At 46.6% G+C, this 16752-nt stretch overlaps 1 protein-coding gene across 6 annotated transcripts in view; it reads right to left on the minus strand.

Moving 5' to 3' along the window:
• The window catches only part of DGKG (diacylglycerol kinase gamma), a 210320-nt gene that overhangs the window by 33205 nt on the left and 160363 nt on the right, over positions 1-16752 (minus strand). For all 6 annotated transcript variants that reach the window (XM_063621931.1, XM_063621932.1, XM_063621929.1 and 3 more), the window contains one exon: positions 7262-7439. In XM_063621931.1, coding sequence (XP_063478001.1) covers positions 7262-7439 — 178 coding nt within the window. The remainder of the gene's footprint in view (positions 1-7261; positions 7440-16752) is intronic.

The following is a 16752-nucleotide window of genomic DNA, read 5'->3' on the forward strand; positions in this document are numbered from 1 at the left end:
TCCCAGGTAAAGTGTCCACATCTAGGAGGGCAGATCTGATGACTGCACGTATTTGCCTGAAGAGTGCTTGTGCCTCTGCTCAGTTGGTTTGAGTGCTAGGCTAGTGAGGCCACAGGCATGCCCATGAGCTACACACTGGCTTGCTGGCTTTGCCTGGGCTCTGGGTAGCTAAGCAATTCTTAGCACTTAGCATAGTTCCTAATTATATGCCTGTCTATGGGATTATTTTATTGAGGCCTGGCTCCCCCACTCCTAATGGCTATAAAGACTGTTTGTTTTTGGTTTTGTTCACCATTGTACCATGGTGCCTGGCACCTGGTGGGGGCTTTGTAAGTATGTGTTGAATAAACTGACAGGAAGCCCATCCCCACTGCTGGGAAAATGACTCAAAGTGAACACTACCGAGGGTATCTGTCTCCCTGTCTTTGTTTGCCAAGAATTGCAAAAAGTATTATCTAGTGAGATCCTGGGGAGATTTTGCGCTACCCATTTATAACCTTCTCTAGGGGCTGGGTGCAGTGGCTCACGCCTGTAATCCCAGCACTTTTGGAGGCTGAGGCGGGCGGATCACCTGAGGTCAGGAGTTTGAAGCCAGTCTGGCCAACATGGCGAAACCCAGTCTTTACTAAATATACAAAAATTAGCCAGGCATGGTGGTGGGTGCCTGTAATCCCAGCTACTTGGGAGGCTGAGGCAGGAGAATCACTTGAACCTTGGAGGCAGAGGTTGCAGTGAGCCGAGACTGAGCCATTGTACTCCAGTCTGGGCGAAAAGAGAGAAACTACATCTCAAAAAAATAAAATAAAATAAAACATTTTCTAGGACACACCATTTGCAGTTCAAATAGGATTGACCAAGAAATCACTGAGAGGAAAGTTGTTTTACTGTCAGACAGCCAGAGGGGCCAGGTGTGGATAACGCAGGCTCAAGACCACTGCTGGCATGAGACTGAAGGCTGGATAGGAGCAGGCGTGAGGATCAGTGAAGAGTCTGAAAAAATATGTAGGGAGCCTCTGCATTTATACGTTAGGCTGGGGCCAGAGAGAAACAATGGCATAGCTCCCCAGGACTTTGCTCCTCAACCCCAGGGGGACCGACCCAGCCTTGTGCCATGCCCTTGCTGCTTCCCCAGGATCCAAGACTGGGCACCCTCCCCCTCCCCTTGCTTCACTGGACAGCCAGCTCAGGTGGAACTCCACATGGGCAGCAACAACCAAACATGTGTAGGCACAGAGCCAATACATAACCCTAGAATTACAGGTTGTTAGAGCCACAGGCAATTTAAAGATAATAGATCAAATCCTGAAGCCGTAGTCAAGAGAGTGAAATTCTAAATGTGGCCCCTTTCTTATAATATTATAAATACCTTCCCCCACACCTAACAATAATTCTGATTACTGCTGACCAAGGGCTTACCAAGTTCCAGGCACTCTGCTGAGTCCCTACATGGATGATCTCATTTAACCCTCAAAACAAGGCTGAGGGAGGGAGATCATACTTGTTTCCATCTCGTAAGCATTGAAATGGAGGCTGGAGATGTCCAGTGACTCATCGAATCCGTGGCTGGTGGTGAGAAGCTCTGGGTCTTCTGAATTCTAATTTAATGGTGAGTCCCTACGCTACCCTCTCTCAATTGCAAGTCCTCTAAGCTATATTTGAATTACCTATTTGAAAATGGCCAGCACATCTTACTTATCAAATGAGTTTATAATAGCTCCATGAAATTAAATTCTCAGCCTCACAAATACCCACATGTAACTAAGATTTTTTTTTTTTCTAAAGATTTTTCACTAAGTACCTGTTCCTGTCCTGCTCCAGAATCTACTGCCCACTGGCAAACTGGAGGCAAGATTCTTTCCCCTCTCTCCCCTCTTCCAACAAACATTTCTGTAGAACACATGTGAGCCAGGCAGGGTGGGAGGCTTTGAAGGGGACACAAAGATAAAGAACACTTGATCCTCATTTTCCAGGTAATAGCAGGGAAAACATATGATGAGAACACACATGCCCGTGACACAGGCCAACTTCTGATCAGTGTACTGATGAGATAGAAGGCAAAATTAAGTGCTCAGGGAATTCAGAGGCTGGGCTCACTTCCAGCAGGGAGATGGCCATTAGGCAGGCCTTACAGAGGGAGCAGAATGTCAGCAAGTAGTTGTGGAGCCTTTCCTCGGACTGGGTCTAAATACTTTCTATTTCCTGAGTGCGTGGCTTATGCAAGACACACAGTAGGCTCCCTAACACATTTTCTAAACGCTAGCCACTTGGGCTAGGCTAGGAGTCACGGGCTTGAATCTTGGTTCTGATACCACCACTGGAAGTAAATTGTATAAATCCTACCCTTTCTCTGGGCCTTTGATTTTCCCCAACTATGAAATAGGGATATGGAGGAGGCTGAGTATAACCTTGCTCATGGGTTTCTGGTTAGGATTACACTGTTAATACATGCAAAATTATTTGCAAGCCAAAATGAAATAGAAATACAAGAGGCTGTTTCTCACTATTCTTATTGTTGCCACAAAAACTAAAAAATAGCAAATTCCATATGCTTCTCATGTAGCGAATAACCTTTTTTTGGGGGGCGGGGTAACTACTTGAGGCCAGGCACCAGGGATACAAAGATTAATAACAACCAGCCTCCATCCTTGGAATCTGAAAGGTCTAGGAAAGGAGACAGTAGGTACAATTGGTAATATAAGTTTAATATGCTACAACAAAGGCTGGGCTGGAGTTTGGGCACAGGAGCTCTACTCTTTCTTTTTTTTCTTTCTTTTTTTTTTTTTTTTTGAGATGAAGTTTCGCTCTTGTTGCCCAGGCTGGAGTGCAATGGTGCAATCTCAGCTCACTGCAACCTCTGCCTTCCAGGTTGAAGCGATTGTCCTGCCTTAGCCTCCCGAGTAGCTGGGATTACAGGCATGTGCCACCACACCCGGTTAATTTTGTATTTTTAGTAGAGATGGGGTTTCTCCATGTTGGTCAGGCTGGTCTCGAACTCCCAGCCTCAGGTGATCCACCTGCCTCGGCCTCCCAAAGTGCTGGGATTACAGGCATGAGCCACCGTGCCCGGCCGAGCTCTGCTCTTTCTTAGTGGTAGTGCAGGTGGATAGTAATGCTTAGGACAAGAACTTCAAATGTGAATCAACTGGCATTCTCCAACACAAAATAGAATTATAGGCATAGGGACATTTTTTTTTTTTAGGTTTGAGCTTATTATACTATGTTCCAGGCACTTTCACATCCATCATCTTCCTAATAAGCCATGTATTATTATGCCAGTCTTACAGATGAGGAAGCTGAGACTCAGGGTGGTTGGGTAATTTCCCAAGATCTATAAAACTAGAAGCATAAAGGCAAAATTTAAACCCAGATTATCTAACTGTAAGCATGGGGCTTTTCCCAATGCCCCTTATTGCTTTCTTATCTGCCAATGTTTCTATAGAACCCATTCCATGCTAATCTTGAATGACCTTCTTACTCGGATTGTTTATCCCAGGAGAAAGACTAATCTTTGATGTTGTGCAGTGGTGTGATCTCAGCTCACTGCAACCTCCGCCCCTTGGGTTCAAGCAATTCTCCTGCCTCAGCCTTCCTTGTAGCTGGGATTACAGGCATGTGCTACCATGCCTGGCTAATTTTTGTATTTTTAGTAGAGATGGGGTTTCACCATTTTGGCCAGGCTGGTCTCAATCTCCTGACCTCAAGTGATTCACCTGCCTCGGCCTCCCAAAGTGCTGGGATTACAGGTGTGAGCCACTGTGCCCGGCCTGATGAGAGAGATTTGACAGCAACCCCTCCCATCATCATTTCCTCTTCCATTTCCTATGATAAACTCATTCCCTCCTACTGTGTCCTGACTTCTCCCTCTCCTCCAACTCCAACAAAACTGCCAAGGAGTTAAGAATCCCAACACACGAAGAGGCTGCAGAGAGAGCTCTCTGCCTCCTCAGCCACTAGCCTGTAAATCTCGGGACAAAATACACTGAGAGAAGGGAGAAATTTGAATACAGTTCTGTCCAAGAAAGAGTCCACATAGACCAAAATCTGACTATGCCTTAATTTTGCGGAACTGTAAGGAATCTTAAAATATAATTGTCAGACTTGCTTATTTTACAGATACAGAAAACTGAGACCCAAGAAGAGGAAAGGACTTGCCTCAAGTCACACACTAACGATAGGCAGAGTCTGGACTGGAACTCCAGTCTTCTGACTCCCAGGCTAATGCTTTTTCACTAAAATACGTTGCCTCTTTAGCTTTTCCCATTAACAACTCAACTTACATGAGATCATAGCCCTTTCAAGAAGAAAGCTCAGTGCTGGCATCTCTGCAAAGCCCAGAAGTCAGTGCCCCACTCTGATCAGCTGATGTCCTCATCTAAAGAACAGGAAGTGGTTTCACTTCTAGCTCTGAAAGCACATTGTAGGGGTGAGAAAGGGGGATTTGGGGAAGAGAGTTCCTGTACATGATAGTCAAAAGCAGACACTTTGTTCTTGCTTGAAGAAGGGGAAGATGTAAGGTCAGACATGTAAGGAGAAGATGAAGGTTCTCCTTGATCAGCACATGATCGCATCAAGAGCTTCCCCCAGCCCTAGGGTGGTGGAGAGTTGAAGTGGGGATGGGGGAGGGTGGTGGTGGGGATTCGGCTCTGCTCATTCCCTTCTCTGCTCTGAGGGAGCTAGATACCAGAGTAGGGGTTGAGATAGGAGCACCAGGGTAGGAAAATTTGCAGGAACTTGATACAACCTTCGATGCTTCCCCTACCCTCCGTTAGCACCCACAACTTCCCCTGCCAAGGGAGGAAGGAGGAACACATTATTCAGCTTTATACACTGAAAAGTTTACTGTGTGAAATAAAGGGGACTTAAGAGGTCAACAGAGGCCGGGCATGGTAGTTCACACCTGTAATCCCAGCACTTTGGGAGGCCGAGGCGGGTGGATCACCTGAGGGCAGGAGTTTGAGACCAGCCTGGTCAACATGGAGAAACCCCATCTCTATTAAAAATAGAAAAAAGTAGCCGGGTGTGATGGTGCACGCCTGTAATCCCAGCTACTCGGGAAGCTGAGGCATGAGAATCACTTGAACCTGGGAGGAGGAGGTTGCAGTGAGCCAACATGTGCCACTGCACTCTAGCCTGGGTGACAGAGTGAGACTTTGTCTCAAAAAAAAAAAAAAAAAAAAAAAAAGAGGTCAACAATTCCTGAATCCTCTCTTAAAGGACAGAGGTGTGGAGATAACGTTTCCTGATGACCTGGCCTGGAATATAACTATCTGACTGTCAAATAGATGGGTGTGAAACAAGAGAATAACTTCCCCAACCCCCGCCTCGATGTCAGTGGAGTTTTGTTTCTTCTAGGGGATCACAACCCACCTTAGCACTAACAGCCTGGGACATCAAAGCACACAGACGCAGAGCCATGGAATGCCAGGCATGGGAGAGACTGTGGGCATTTGCCTGTAGCAATGGTGCTCGAACCTGGCAGCCCATCAGAGTCATCTGGGGAGCTCATTAAAATTGAGATTCCCAGGAACCAGCACAGAGATTGATTAGGTAGATCTAGGCTGGGGTCCACAAATCTTCATTTTCAACAAGCAGCTGGTTTAAGAACCAAGGTTCTGGTTCAACCCCATCAATCCACCTATCAAAACTTTGATACAAGATACTGCTTTTACAGTAAAGAAAACTGAGGTGCCAAAAATAGGTTAGTAGCAGGACTTGGACTAGAATTTGGTCCCCTGCCTGCTGGTGTGGTGTTTCTGCCAGTGCTCTTTCACCTGGCTTTCTCCTCCAGCTCACCTGTCCATTGAGGACCTGTGAGGACCCAGGAGCCCAGAGGGGAATCAGCCGCCAGGAGCTTTGATTGAATCTCTCCATTTAGATCACTGGTGGAAAATGGCTACTTCTGGGGCTGGGGTAGAGGTGGTTTTAAGGACATTCTCAGAAAGATGTGTTTGTATTCTGGTGAGTTAAAAGTGGAAGGCCCAGCTGGTGGCCTCTAAAGCATACTACCCAGTTGTTCCACAGAAAGAATAGTCGGTTCATGGGAGAAGCCTGCTGTGTTGGAGGAACCAGAGTGGCGGAGGCAGAGTGAGCGATGGAGAGAGTGGCAGAAGAGGAGGTCTGGGAGGTAATGGGAGGCCAAAACATACGGGGCCCTCTAGGCCACGTGATCTTTGGCTTTTTCTCCAAGCCACTGCAGGATTTTGAGAAGAGGAGTGTCATAACCTGACTGCTCTGATGTGGTGGTAAGAACAGGCTACCTAGGGCAGTGGGATAGAAGCAGGGAACCCAGTGAGGAAGCTTTGCAGTAATCCAGGGGACAGAGGATGGTGGCTCAGATCAAGATGGCAGGAATGCAGGTGGTGAGATGTGGTTGAATCCTGGATGTTTTTTAAAAGTAGAGCTAATAGATTTTCTGATGGACTAGCTGTGAGATGTGAGATAAAAAGGGGAGTCAAGGATGATGCCAAGCATTTTGGCTCTAGTGATGGGAAGGCTGGAGTTACCAACAGAGAGAAAGAAGGCTGTGGGTGGAGAAGGTTTGGGGGAGGGACGGCAGGGCTCTGCATTGGACATGCCAAGTTTGAGGTGTCTGCTAAACACACAAGGGAAGTACGACACAGGCTGCTGGACATAGGAGCCTGGAGCTCAGGGAAAGCTGGAGACAGGCTGGAGGCATCATGAGTAAGCACATGGTATTTAAATAAAGTCTCATGACTGGATGAGGTGATCAAGGGATTAAGTACAGACAGTGAAGAGAAGAGGGTCAAGGACCCTGCCTGGGGATCCTCCAGCATCAAGAGGTCAGAGAGAAATGAGACCGAGAAGGAGTGACCAGTGAGGGGGGAGGAAAACCATGAGCAAGTCAAGTCCTAGAAGCCAAGTGGACCAAGCGTTTCCAGGAAGAGGGAGTGATCAGTTGGGTCACATGCCACTGACAGCTGTGGCAAGATGAGGGTTAGGAACTGACTATTGGATTTAGCTATTGGAGAACCCTGGTAACCTTGACAGTGGCAGCATTTGACTCTGAACCTCATGGAGCCCCACAGCTTGACAACTGACTGTCATTGAAGACACCCTTATTGGGAATTTTTGTCTTCTGGATTAAGTTGTAAACTTTGCAACATCGGATGATGAGTCAGCGTATCCACAGAGCATGGAGTCCTTGCTGGGCTGTGGGGCCTTACGAAGCCCGCTGACACCCACCTGAGGGCTCCTACCACTGGGCATTGACCTAAAACAATTATCCTCATTCCTGGCTTACCTTGAACGCAGAATTTCAGTTCTTTGGGGTCAGTGACACCCTTCCTGCTTTCCCGGATCACAGCCCGGTTCTTCTTGTTTTCTCCCCAGAGATTGGTGCCTCCGTACATGCTGGGAATGTTGAGAATGGCAATGCCTTCCAGGAAGATGTTGCTCAGGTCCACTCCTACCCCATCGCACTGGAGGACAGAGAGAAAAGGCCATCTGTTAGTGTCCTCAGTGTGTCACAACCCAAGGTGCTCTGTGTGTGTGTGTGTGTGTGTGCGTGCATGTGTGTGTGTGTGGTGGGTACTCTCTTAAAGGATGTGACAGGTCCTCAGCCACCACCCTGCCACTGTCAGAAGAGAAATCATAGGCAAAGTCGCTCAGACTTAATGCTTTGACCGCTGTGGTGAGATGAGAGATCCAGACCTGGTCAGCTCCAAGGAAGACAGCAGAAGGCTCCGAGGTCATCTTTAGGTCTAGAAGTGCTTTAGGGCTGATTCTCAAATCAATTGTCAAACTGTTCTCCAGTCTAATCTCATTATCATCAATCTTGCCCCTTCCTAACCATTAGAAGATTTAGTGGAACTGAATTCAGAACCCAACAAATGACAGAAAATTCAGAACCTAACAAATGACAGAAAATTTTCATTTTTTTTTTTTTTTTTTTTTTTTTTTTGAGATGGAGTCTCGCTCTGTCACCCAGGCTGGAGTGCAGTGGCATAATCTCGGCTCACTGCAACCTCCACTTTCCGGTTTCAAGCAATTCTCCTCCCTCAGCCTCCTGAGTATCTGAGATTACAGGCACCCGCCACCATGCCCAGCTAGTTTTTGTACTTTTAGTAGAGACAGGGTTTCACTATGTTGGCCAGGATGGTCTCGATCTCCTGACCTCTTGATCCACCTGCCTCAGCCTCCTAAAGTGCTGGGATTACAGGAGTGAGCCACCACACCTGGCCAGAAAATTTTCGTTTTACCCCCTCCTATTTTATCTCTCTGTGAGAAGCACAAGGCTTTAAGCTTTGGAAGGCTTTCAGAATCTGCCTGTCTCCTGTATCTATCATAAATGCAATTTTGGCATATGTGTTTGCTGAAGGAGCAGAGTTTCTTTATCCAGTCCCCACAACTTGCAGTCCCCACCAGGTACAAAAAGCCAGAAGGCTTGAATTTTCATCTCACATGTCTATAAAGTCAGCCCATTTTGGCATCGTGCTTACCAACACAGCAAGAAATATCAGCTCCGATCCTTGTTCCTCAGGGTAGTAGGTAGTTTATTTCACTTACAGAAGCAAACACTGGACCCAGAGAGTTGAGCTAAGTTATCCAAGCTTGAACAGCTAATAAATAACAGAGCAGGGATTCAAAGTTGGGGGATTTGACTACAAAGTACATGGTCTTTATCTTGTTTATTGCGAGAAAGAAAAAATCAAACGCATACAATAAAAACCCACTATCTCTGAGGTTACGTACAAACCCAAACTTCCAGAGACTGATCAACAGAGGAGGACTAGAAAGGTATTGTTGCCATCAGAGGAGGACTAGAAGACTTGTTGCCATTCACAGTGACTCACCTCCTGATTTCTTCGCAGTTCTTACGTTATGTTATCTTGTTTCCCCAACTACAAGATGGCATACGGTGAGCAACTCTGGTAACTGGGAACTCATTTTTTCACTGGGAAGTTCTGATAATTTGAGAAGTCTCTTTATGTTGATCTGGATTGTCTCTCACTCTTGTTTCCACCGGTTGGTCCTGTTCTCCCTTCTGAACCCATACAGAATGACCCTCCTTCCTCCTCCATAGGCCACCCCCCAGATAGATGATGATGATGATGAAGATCACCATTGTGCACATGTATTCAGCACTGCCATCTACCACACACAATTTTATACACATCTCATTTATTATCTCATAATAACCCTATAAGTTAGTTACTATGACTATCCTCTTTTTACACTGGAGAAACTGAGGCACAGAGGAGGTTAAGTAACTTGCCCAAAGTTCACAACTTACAAGTGGAAGTACACAGATTTAAGGGCAGGTAGTCAGAGCCCAGGTTTTTTATTTCTCCTCTCTCTCATACTACCAGGTTGTGCCACCTCTGGACTGTCAACTCTCTTCATCTTCTCCCATGAGACTTGGGCTTCAGATCTTTTCCCATCCCGGCTGCCCTGTTTTGCACACACTCTAGTTTGTTACCCTGCTATTTGGCAAGGCCCCCGGCATTGAAAACAACACTAACGACGGGATCTGATGGGGGCAGGTGGCTACCACACCAGTACTTCTTGTGGCTGAAATTTTGTGATACTATCATGCCCCAGAAATGAGATGACGTGCAAAGCTCATGTAAGAGCTCAGCACGTTATCCATCATCATCATCCTTATCCTTATTATTCAGTATGATAAAGATTGCGCTGGCCCTTTTGTTAGTGGCTAGATGACAACATCACTTCAGCTTAAATGGGTGGTCATCTTCGTTGCCCAGACCATCTCATGATCTATTTTTCATCCAGTTCTTTGCCATTCTGAACCTGTGTAGATTTTAAAAAATAACATAGACATAAAACTTTACATTTATGTTAATTAATTTCATCTGGCTTTCAGCCCAAGTTTCCTCTAGTCTACCCAGCTTACTTCCAGTCTTCATTCTGTGACCTTTTGTCATAGCGTTCCCATCATTTGGGGATTGGGTCATTAATATGTGTGTATAAAAGGAAAAAACAGTGACCGAGCCCTCTCCTTAGTCAGTTTAACACCAAACACTATGCATTAACATCCTTTGGGGTATGGCTGCTTTATTGGAGCTGCATCCTCTGGACTGGACTGTCACCCAGCCTACTTTTTATTATAAGACAGACTGATGGAATTTAGAGATGAGAGGCACATAAGGGAAGATGCCTCTCATCTTGCATGCCTCATCTTTCATAAATGAGCCCCAGTGAGGTTAAGAAACTTCCCTGTGGTCATCTAACTTATTAATGGTGGAGCTAGATATGTATCCAGGTCTCCAGACCTCAATCCTGTGTTCTTTCCGTGAAAACATAAAACACTGTGCCGAGATCAAACAGCATTTCCTAAGTGACCACTCTACAACCTCTATTAGAAAAGGAATAAGAGAACTCAATTACATCACCAATATCTGTGTGCAAAGCCTAAATACTTGGTTAACAATCTACTCTAGAATCTTGCCAGGGATCAGAATAAAGTGTATCAGTCTGTGGTTTCCAAAATGTACACTATTCTTATTTTTTGAACACTGGAGCCATATTTGTCTGCCTCTTATTGGCTAGAACCTACTCTGTTTTCTGGATTTGTCAAAGTGGCCCCTGAATGACATCTACAGGCTCGTCCGGCAACTTGGATTCAAATGTGTGTGTGTGTTTCAAAGCCAGTTAGTTCTCCATTGATTTACGTTGGGTTCTAGTATCCACCTTTGGCATCTTTTCTTCCATTTTTAGTTTAAGGCCACTGTCTTTGGAAAAGGTGAAAACTCTTCCAGAATGGCAAAGCCCTGTTGAGCTATGCTTTCTATGTTCTTTTTTGCTTCAAACGTTGTCTAGCATTCAGCTTGGCCTTCAGTTAGCCTGAAGCCAGGCTCACAGGTCTGAGTTGCTTTTGTGTATTTCTACCTGGTCGCCTGCCCAGGCTCTGCCTTTGCGTGTATGTGTACCATCTCCTGAAAGCATGGGCTCAACCAGAACTCTCTGTTGCTGTCACATTGATTGAAAAACAAAAACCAACTCCTTTTTCTTTTTTCTTTTCAATGTGATTCATGACTTCTTAGAAACTTATTTTGGAATGTCTTCTACCCTCCTATCCTTCATACACATATTCCTAGAGATTTAGGCTAGAGTCCCATTGGATCACACCTTCTTTTTTCTTTTCTTTTCTTTTCTTTTCTTTTTTTTTTTCTGAGACGGAGTTTCGCTCTTGTCGCCCAGGCTGGAGTGCGGTAGCGTGATCTTGGCTCACTGCAACCTCCACCTCCTGGGTTCAAACGATTCTCCTGCCTTGGCCTCCTGAAGTAGCTGGGATTACAGGTGCCCACCACCACGCCCAGCTAATTTATTTTGTATTTTTAGTTGAGACGGGGTTTCACCATGTTGGCCAGCCTGGTCTCGAACCGACCTCAGGTGATCCGCCCGCCTCGGCCTCCCGAAGTGCTGGGATTACAGGTGTGAGCCACCGCGCCCGGCCCACACTTTCTTTTGTCCTTGTCACCCTCTAGAGGAAGTGGCCACTTCCCCGCCTTGATTGTAGTTGCTTCCACATCATCTCAATTTATTTATTGTTGGTCAAAACATCCCTTTCCCTTCTGAGCAGTAATAATAATATTATTAGCAACTCATGCTTGGTGAGAGCTTCCTAGGGCACTGTGCTGGGATTCACCCACAGTATCTCTTGGGATCTTCACATGAACGTGATGAGGGAGGCAGCATTGCTACCCCCAACTGACAGGGCCTCTTAGGGGTTAAGATGCTTGCTCAAGGCTCCATAGCTTCCCACTCTACAAGATGGCAGAGCCAGGATGCAAACCCAGGAAGGCAGATGCCAGATCCTACGCTGGAGATGAGTCAGTGAGGCAAATCGGGATTTTTGCTGATGCTACGCTTATAGCAAAATTAAACTTCCAGCTGTTTGAATAATTGAGATCTCTCACTACTGCTCTATCTTATAGAGTGCTTAGAGCAATGCCTGGCACATCGATGTTGGATATTAATATTATTATATCTTGCCTCCACACCAGGTTTGTTTTCTAAAAAAGTACATCACCAGCACAGTCCTTGACAAATAGTATTCCACAAAGTCACCTTTCTTCCGTACTACAGTTTTAAGTGTACTCTGTCCCCTCCATCTCTATCCATAGCCAGCTAAGTGTGTTTGCTATTACCTTGGTAAACGTTTACCTCCCCCTGGAACAGCAGACAATCCTCACTCTGCTTTCTAGGTTGTCCCCTTCCCCTATTACCGCAGTGGGTCCCATGTAGATAGGGCAAGTAGAGGAGATGGGAGAAGCCTGGGGTCTGCGGGACGCTGGTGTCCTCTCCTCTTGGAATGCACCTACTTGGAAAGTGGGAGCCAATGTAGTGTCTTGGAAAGAACGTACCTGCCTGGGCTTGGAGGCAGAGAGACATGGGTTTAAATCTTGGCTCTGTCACTTGCCAGTGGTGTGATTCCAGGTTGTTTCCTTACCCCTCCGAGGTTTAATTTGTCATCTGTAAAATGGAGGATGGGGGAATAACATCTGCCTTAAGGGGTTGATTGGTGTCTGGAAGGCAGTAGCACTATGCAACTGTCTGCATTATCACCACAGGTTCCCCAACCTCTGTGCCATGAGGCATTTATCTTCCTGAATTCACTCCCCCTACCTGAGGCTTTGCTGGAAGCATCTTAATGGCCTCTTGGCCCGACCCAGGCTGGTAAGAGCCTTGGGAAGCACACGCCTGCGTGCCCATTCTCCAGAGTTCCTGGCCTCGCGATCGTGCACTGATTTCCTTCAGAACCCCAGGCCCGCTCTGGACCTGGAAGGCAGCCGTGCCGTCTGGGAAAGTGGAGCCGAGCCCGGGACGCTGTCGGCCTAAATGGAACGCCGGCACTGGGGCCCGCTCCCCGGCGGGTTCCCGAGCTAAATCCTCCAACTGTTCCATGACGTCATCGGGCCCCCTCCCCCTGCTCCGGCCCGCGCGGCCCCGGCGTGGCGCGAAGGAGGGTGGCGGTCCCCGCGCGCACCATGGGCCATCCCTAACCCAGGACCTGGCTAGCAGGCTGCCCTCCGAGCCGAGGCTGCGCTGGGCGGAACCAGGGATTTACCGCCCGAAGTGGGGCTGAAACAGAGCTCCTGGCCCGAGCAGAGAACGTGCACACGCTTGAAATCGTGCTCCTGGTGCGCCGGCAGCCAGGTGCCCGATGTCGGGCTTGGAAGCAGCGCCGGAGTCCGTCTGAACCCAGGCCCGGGAGGCCAGAGGCTGCCGGCCACGTTCAACTGTGTCCCCCTTGGGAGGACAATCCCCCCGTTCTGGTTTCTTCCTGAGCCGCGGGTGGTTGGTTGGTTTGGTGGAAGGCGGGTGCACAGGTAACAGAGACAGGGTTAGGAGGCAAAGCGCATTTATGTGCAAATGAAACGCACTGGGAACCCGTAATCCTCTCCACCCCCGCCCTTGATGTCTCGATCCCTACAATCACAGAATTCAAGGCAGAGGCCGCCGACTTCTCCGCCCTCGCCGAGAGGGACCCCGAGCACCGAAGCTTCCCAGCCGGTGCCGGCGTTTCCGTGCCCTCCTGCTCTCCTGCGCCGCGGCCTCAAAAGGGCGGCGGGCGGGGGCCCCTCCACTCCAGCCCTGTCGATCCTATTTCTGAAGGGCCTTAGGGAAGGAGATTCCACAATTTATTTGATGACCTGTTTCAGTTTTTAGCAACTAGGAAATTCCCCCTTCTTCTAACCTCGATTCACCGTGCCACAGATTTGATTTGGACGCAGATAGTTCTGTTTATAGGCCTGCCACTCGGCTTTGTCTGCTCTCAGGAATGACCTCCGCCAGGCCAGATCGGAGGTGGAAGCCAGGACTCGGTAGCTCCGGAGGCATGTGCCCCCTTTCTGCTGGAAATTTTCTTTCTTGGGTACCCTGCCACTGAGTTATTGTCCCTCCCATCTTCCACCACTCTTTCTTGATCTTTCTTAAAAAAAAAAAAAAAAAAAAAGCCGGGCAAGGTGGCTCATGCCTGTAATCGCAGCACTTTGGGAGGCCGAGGCGTTTGGATTACCTGAGGTCAGGAGTTCGAGACCAGCCTGGCCAATATGGCGAAACCCCGTCTCTACTAAAAATACAAAAAATTAGCTGGGCGTGGTGGGGGACGCCTGTAATCTCAGCTACTCTGGAGGCTGAGGCATGAGAATCGCTTGAACCCGGGAGGCGGAGGTTGCAATGAGCTGAGATCGCGCCACTGCACTCCAGTCTGGGCGACAGAGCGAGACTCTATATAAAAAAAATTATGGGTATTTTCAAACATATAGGGAAAGTAGAGAGAATAATAAACCCCCGTGTACCCCAAAACCCAGTCTGGGTAATCAGCACCTCTAGCAACAGGCAGCTAATCTTGTTTTAACTCTATCCCAGTTCACTTTATCACCGCCACACTGAACTAGTTTATAGCAAAAAAAAAAAAAAAAAAAAAAAGAATTACCTTAATACTATTGTTACTCTTAAAAAAATTCTTTAATAAGTATCCTGTAGTTGTTCAAATTTCCTTGATAGTGTCTTTTTTTTTTTTATTGTTAGCTTGCCTGAAAAGTCTTTACACTGCATTTGTTGATATATATATCTGTTAGGTCTCTTTTGATCTATAGACTCCTGTTCTTTTTTATCCTTGTCTTTTATTTATTGAAGAACTGGGTCATTTGTCCTTAGAGCAGTGCTTCTCAAACTTGAATGTGCATGCAGATCACTCCAGGGTCTTATTAAAATGCAGATTCTGATTTAGGAGGTCTGGGTGCGGCCCGAGACTGCATTTCTGACCCCCTTCTTGGTGATGCTGATGCTGCAGGTCCGTGGACCACACTTTGAGTAGTAAGGCTGTAGTGTTGCGCAGATTCTGGATTTTGCCAACTGCATCTCTGGGGTGTCTTTTAAACATAGTCTATCCCTTGTATTTTCACTAAATTGGTATTTTTAGATCTACAGGCTTGACTAGATTTAGGGTTGGCTTTTTGGCAAGATTACTTCATTAGTGGGGCTGTATATTTCCTATTGCATCTCATTAGGAAGCACATAATTTGGTTGTCTCTTTTTTTTGTGATTTTTAGACTGATCAGTGGATTCAGGTGTTGTCAGCCTACACCTTCTATTATACTTCTTGTCTTATATTATAGTTCTTGTCTAGACCCATTAATATAGTCCCCTAATGGTAGGATACCCTAGCACCTTCCCTGTACCTTTCTTCTAAATCTCTACAGATGCTATTTTCTCCATAAATTATTTCCCGTATAGTCTCTTAAAAGGATCTCTCTTTTTCTTTTTCTTTTTTTTTTTTTTGTAAGACTGAGTCTCACTCTGTTGCCCAGGCTAGAGTGCAGTGGCGCGATCTCAGCTCACTGCAGCCTCCACCTCCCAGGTTCAAGTGATTCTCCTGCCTCAGCCTCTCAAGTAGCTGGGACTACAGGTGCATGCCACCACGCCCAGTTAATTTTTGTATTGTTTTTAGTAGAGACAGAGTTTCACCATGTTGGCCAGGATTATCTTGATCTCTTGACCTCATGATCTACCCGCCTCAGCCTCCCAAAGTGCTGAGATTACAGGCATGAGCCACCGTGCCTGGCTTTCAGGACAGTCCAGTATTAACATATACAAACTGGCCTGGCCTGTAGCAACTCTTACAGAACAGTGGCTTCTCCTGCATTCAGAGGTGCTGGTTTACATCATTTTAGGAGCTGATGTCTATTGTGGGCTGTTAGATAATGATATTAATCCACACATATGTTATATATTATTAATATATATCATTTATTCAGTAACTATTATGAACCAGCACTTTATATATTTTATGTCTAATCTTCACAACCCTACAATGTCAGTATTTGTATTCCCATTTTTTTTTTTTTTTTGAGACAAAGTCTTGCTCTGTATCCCAGGCTAGAGTGCAGTGGCATGATCTTGCCTCACCACAACCTCCACCTCCTGGGTTCAAGCGATTCTCCTGCCTCAGCCTCCTGAGTAGCTGTGATTACAGGTGCACACCACCACATCCGGCTAATTTTTGTATTCTTAGTAGGGATGCAGTTTCACCATTTTGGCCAGGCTGGCCTTGAACACCTGACCTCAGGCGATCTGCCTGCCTCAGCCTCCCACAGTGCTGGAATTACAGGTGTGAGCCACCGCGCCCGGCCTTGTATTCCCATTTTTACAGATGAGGAAACATTGACTCAGTGACACTAAGGAAGGAATGTCTTTCCAAATTTGTCAAGGTTCATGATAGTCCTCATGAACCTGCAGGTTTCATGCACGAGATGCAAGTGATGAGATCAAGAAGTCAGCCCAACTTACAGAGTGCACGCACCCAATGCCTCTTACTCTTGTGCTTTGTTACCTATGAGATCACATTTAGAGTATTATAGAACAGGAATTTGATTTTTCATTTTAAGGCAGACCCTGAAAAAAATGGAGTGTATCAAGAGAAGAGTGGTCCAGGATATTTGTGGGTCTATAAATCAAGTCATCTAAGGAACTGAGGCTGTTTAGCTCAGTGAAGATGAAAAGGAGACACCATGAAGATACATCTCCAGCCCTATGAAAGACACTCATGTGGAGGAGTGTGGAGGATGCTCTGTGTGCCTCTGGAGGGTGAAAATGGGCCCAGTGGATGGAGAATTCAGTCATGCACCCCGTAAACACTTATTGTGCACCTATTTTGTTCCAAGTATTGTGCTAAGTGCTGTCTAGGGAAGAAGATGACAAGGAATGGGACACACAATCCTTGTTCAACATCAGGAAGAACTTTCTGAAAATCAGAGCTGTCCA

This window comes from Symphalangus syndactylus, chromosome 17, assembly GCF_028878055.3.
Source record: "Symphalangus syndactylus isolate Jambi chromosome 17, NHGRI_mSymSyn1-v2.1_pri, whole genome shotgun sequence".
NCBI classification, from domain to species: Eukaryota; Metazoa; Chordata; class Mammalia; order Primates; family Hylobatidae; genus Symphalangus; species Symphalangus syndactylus.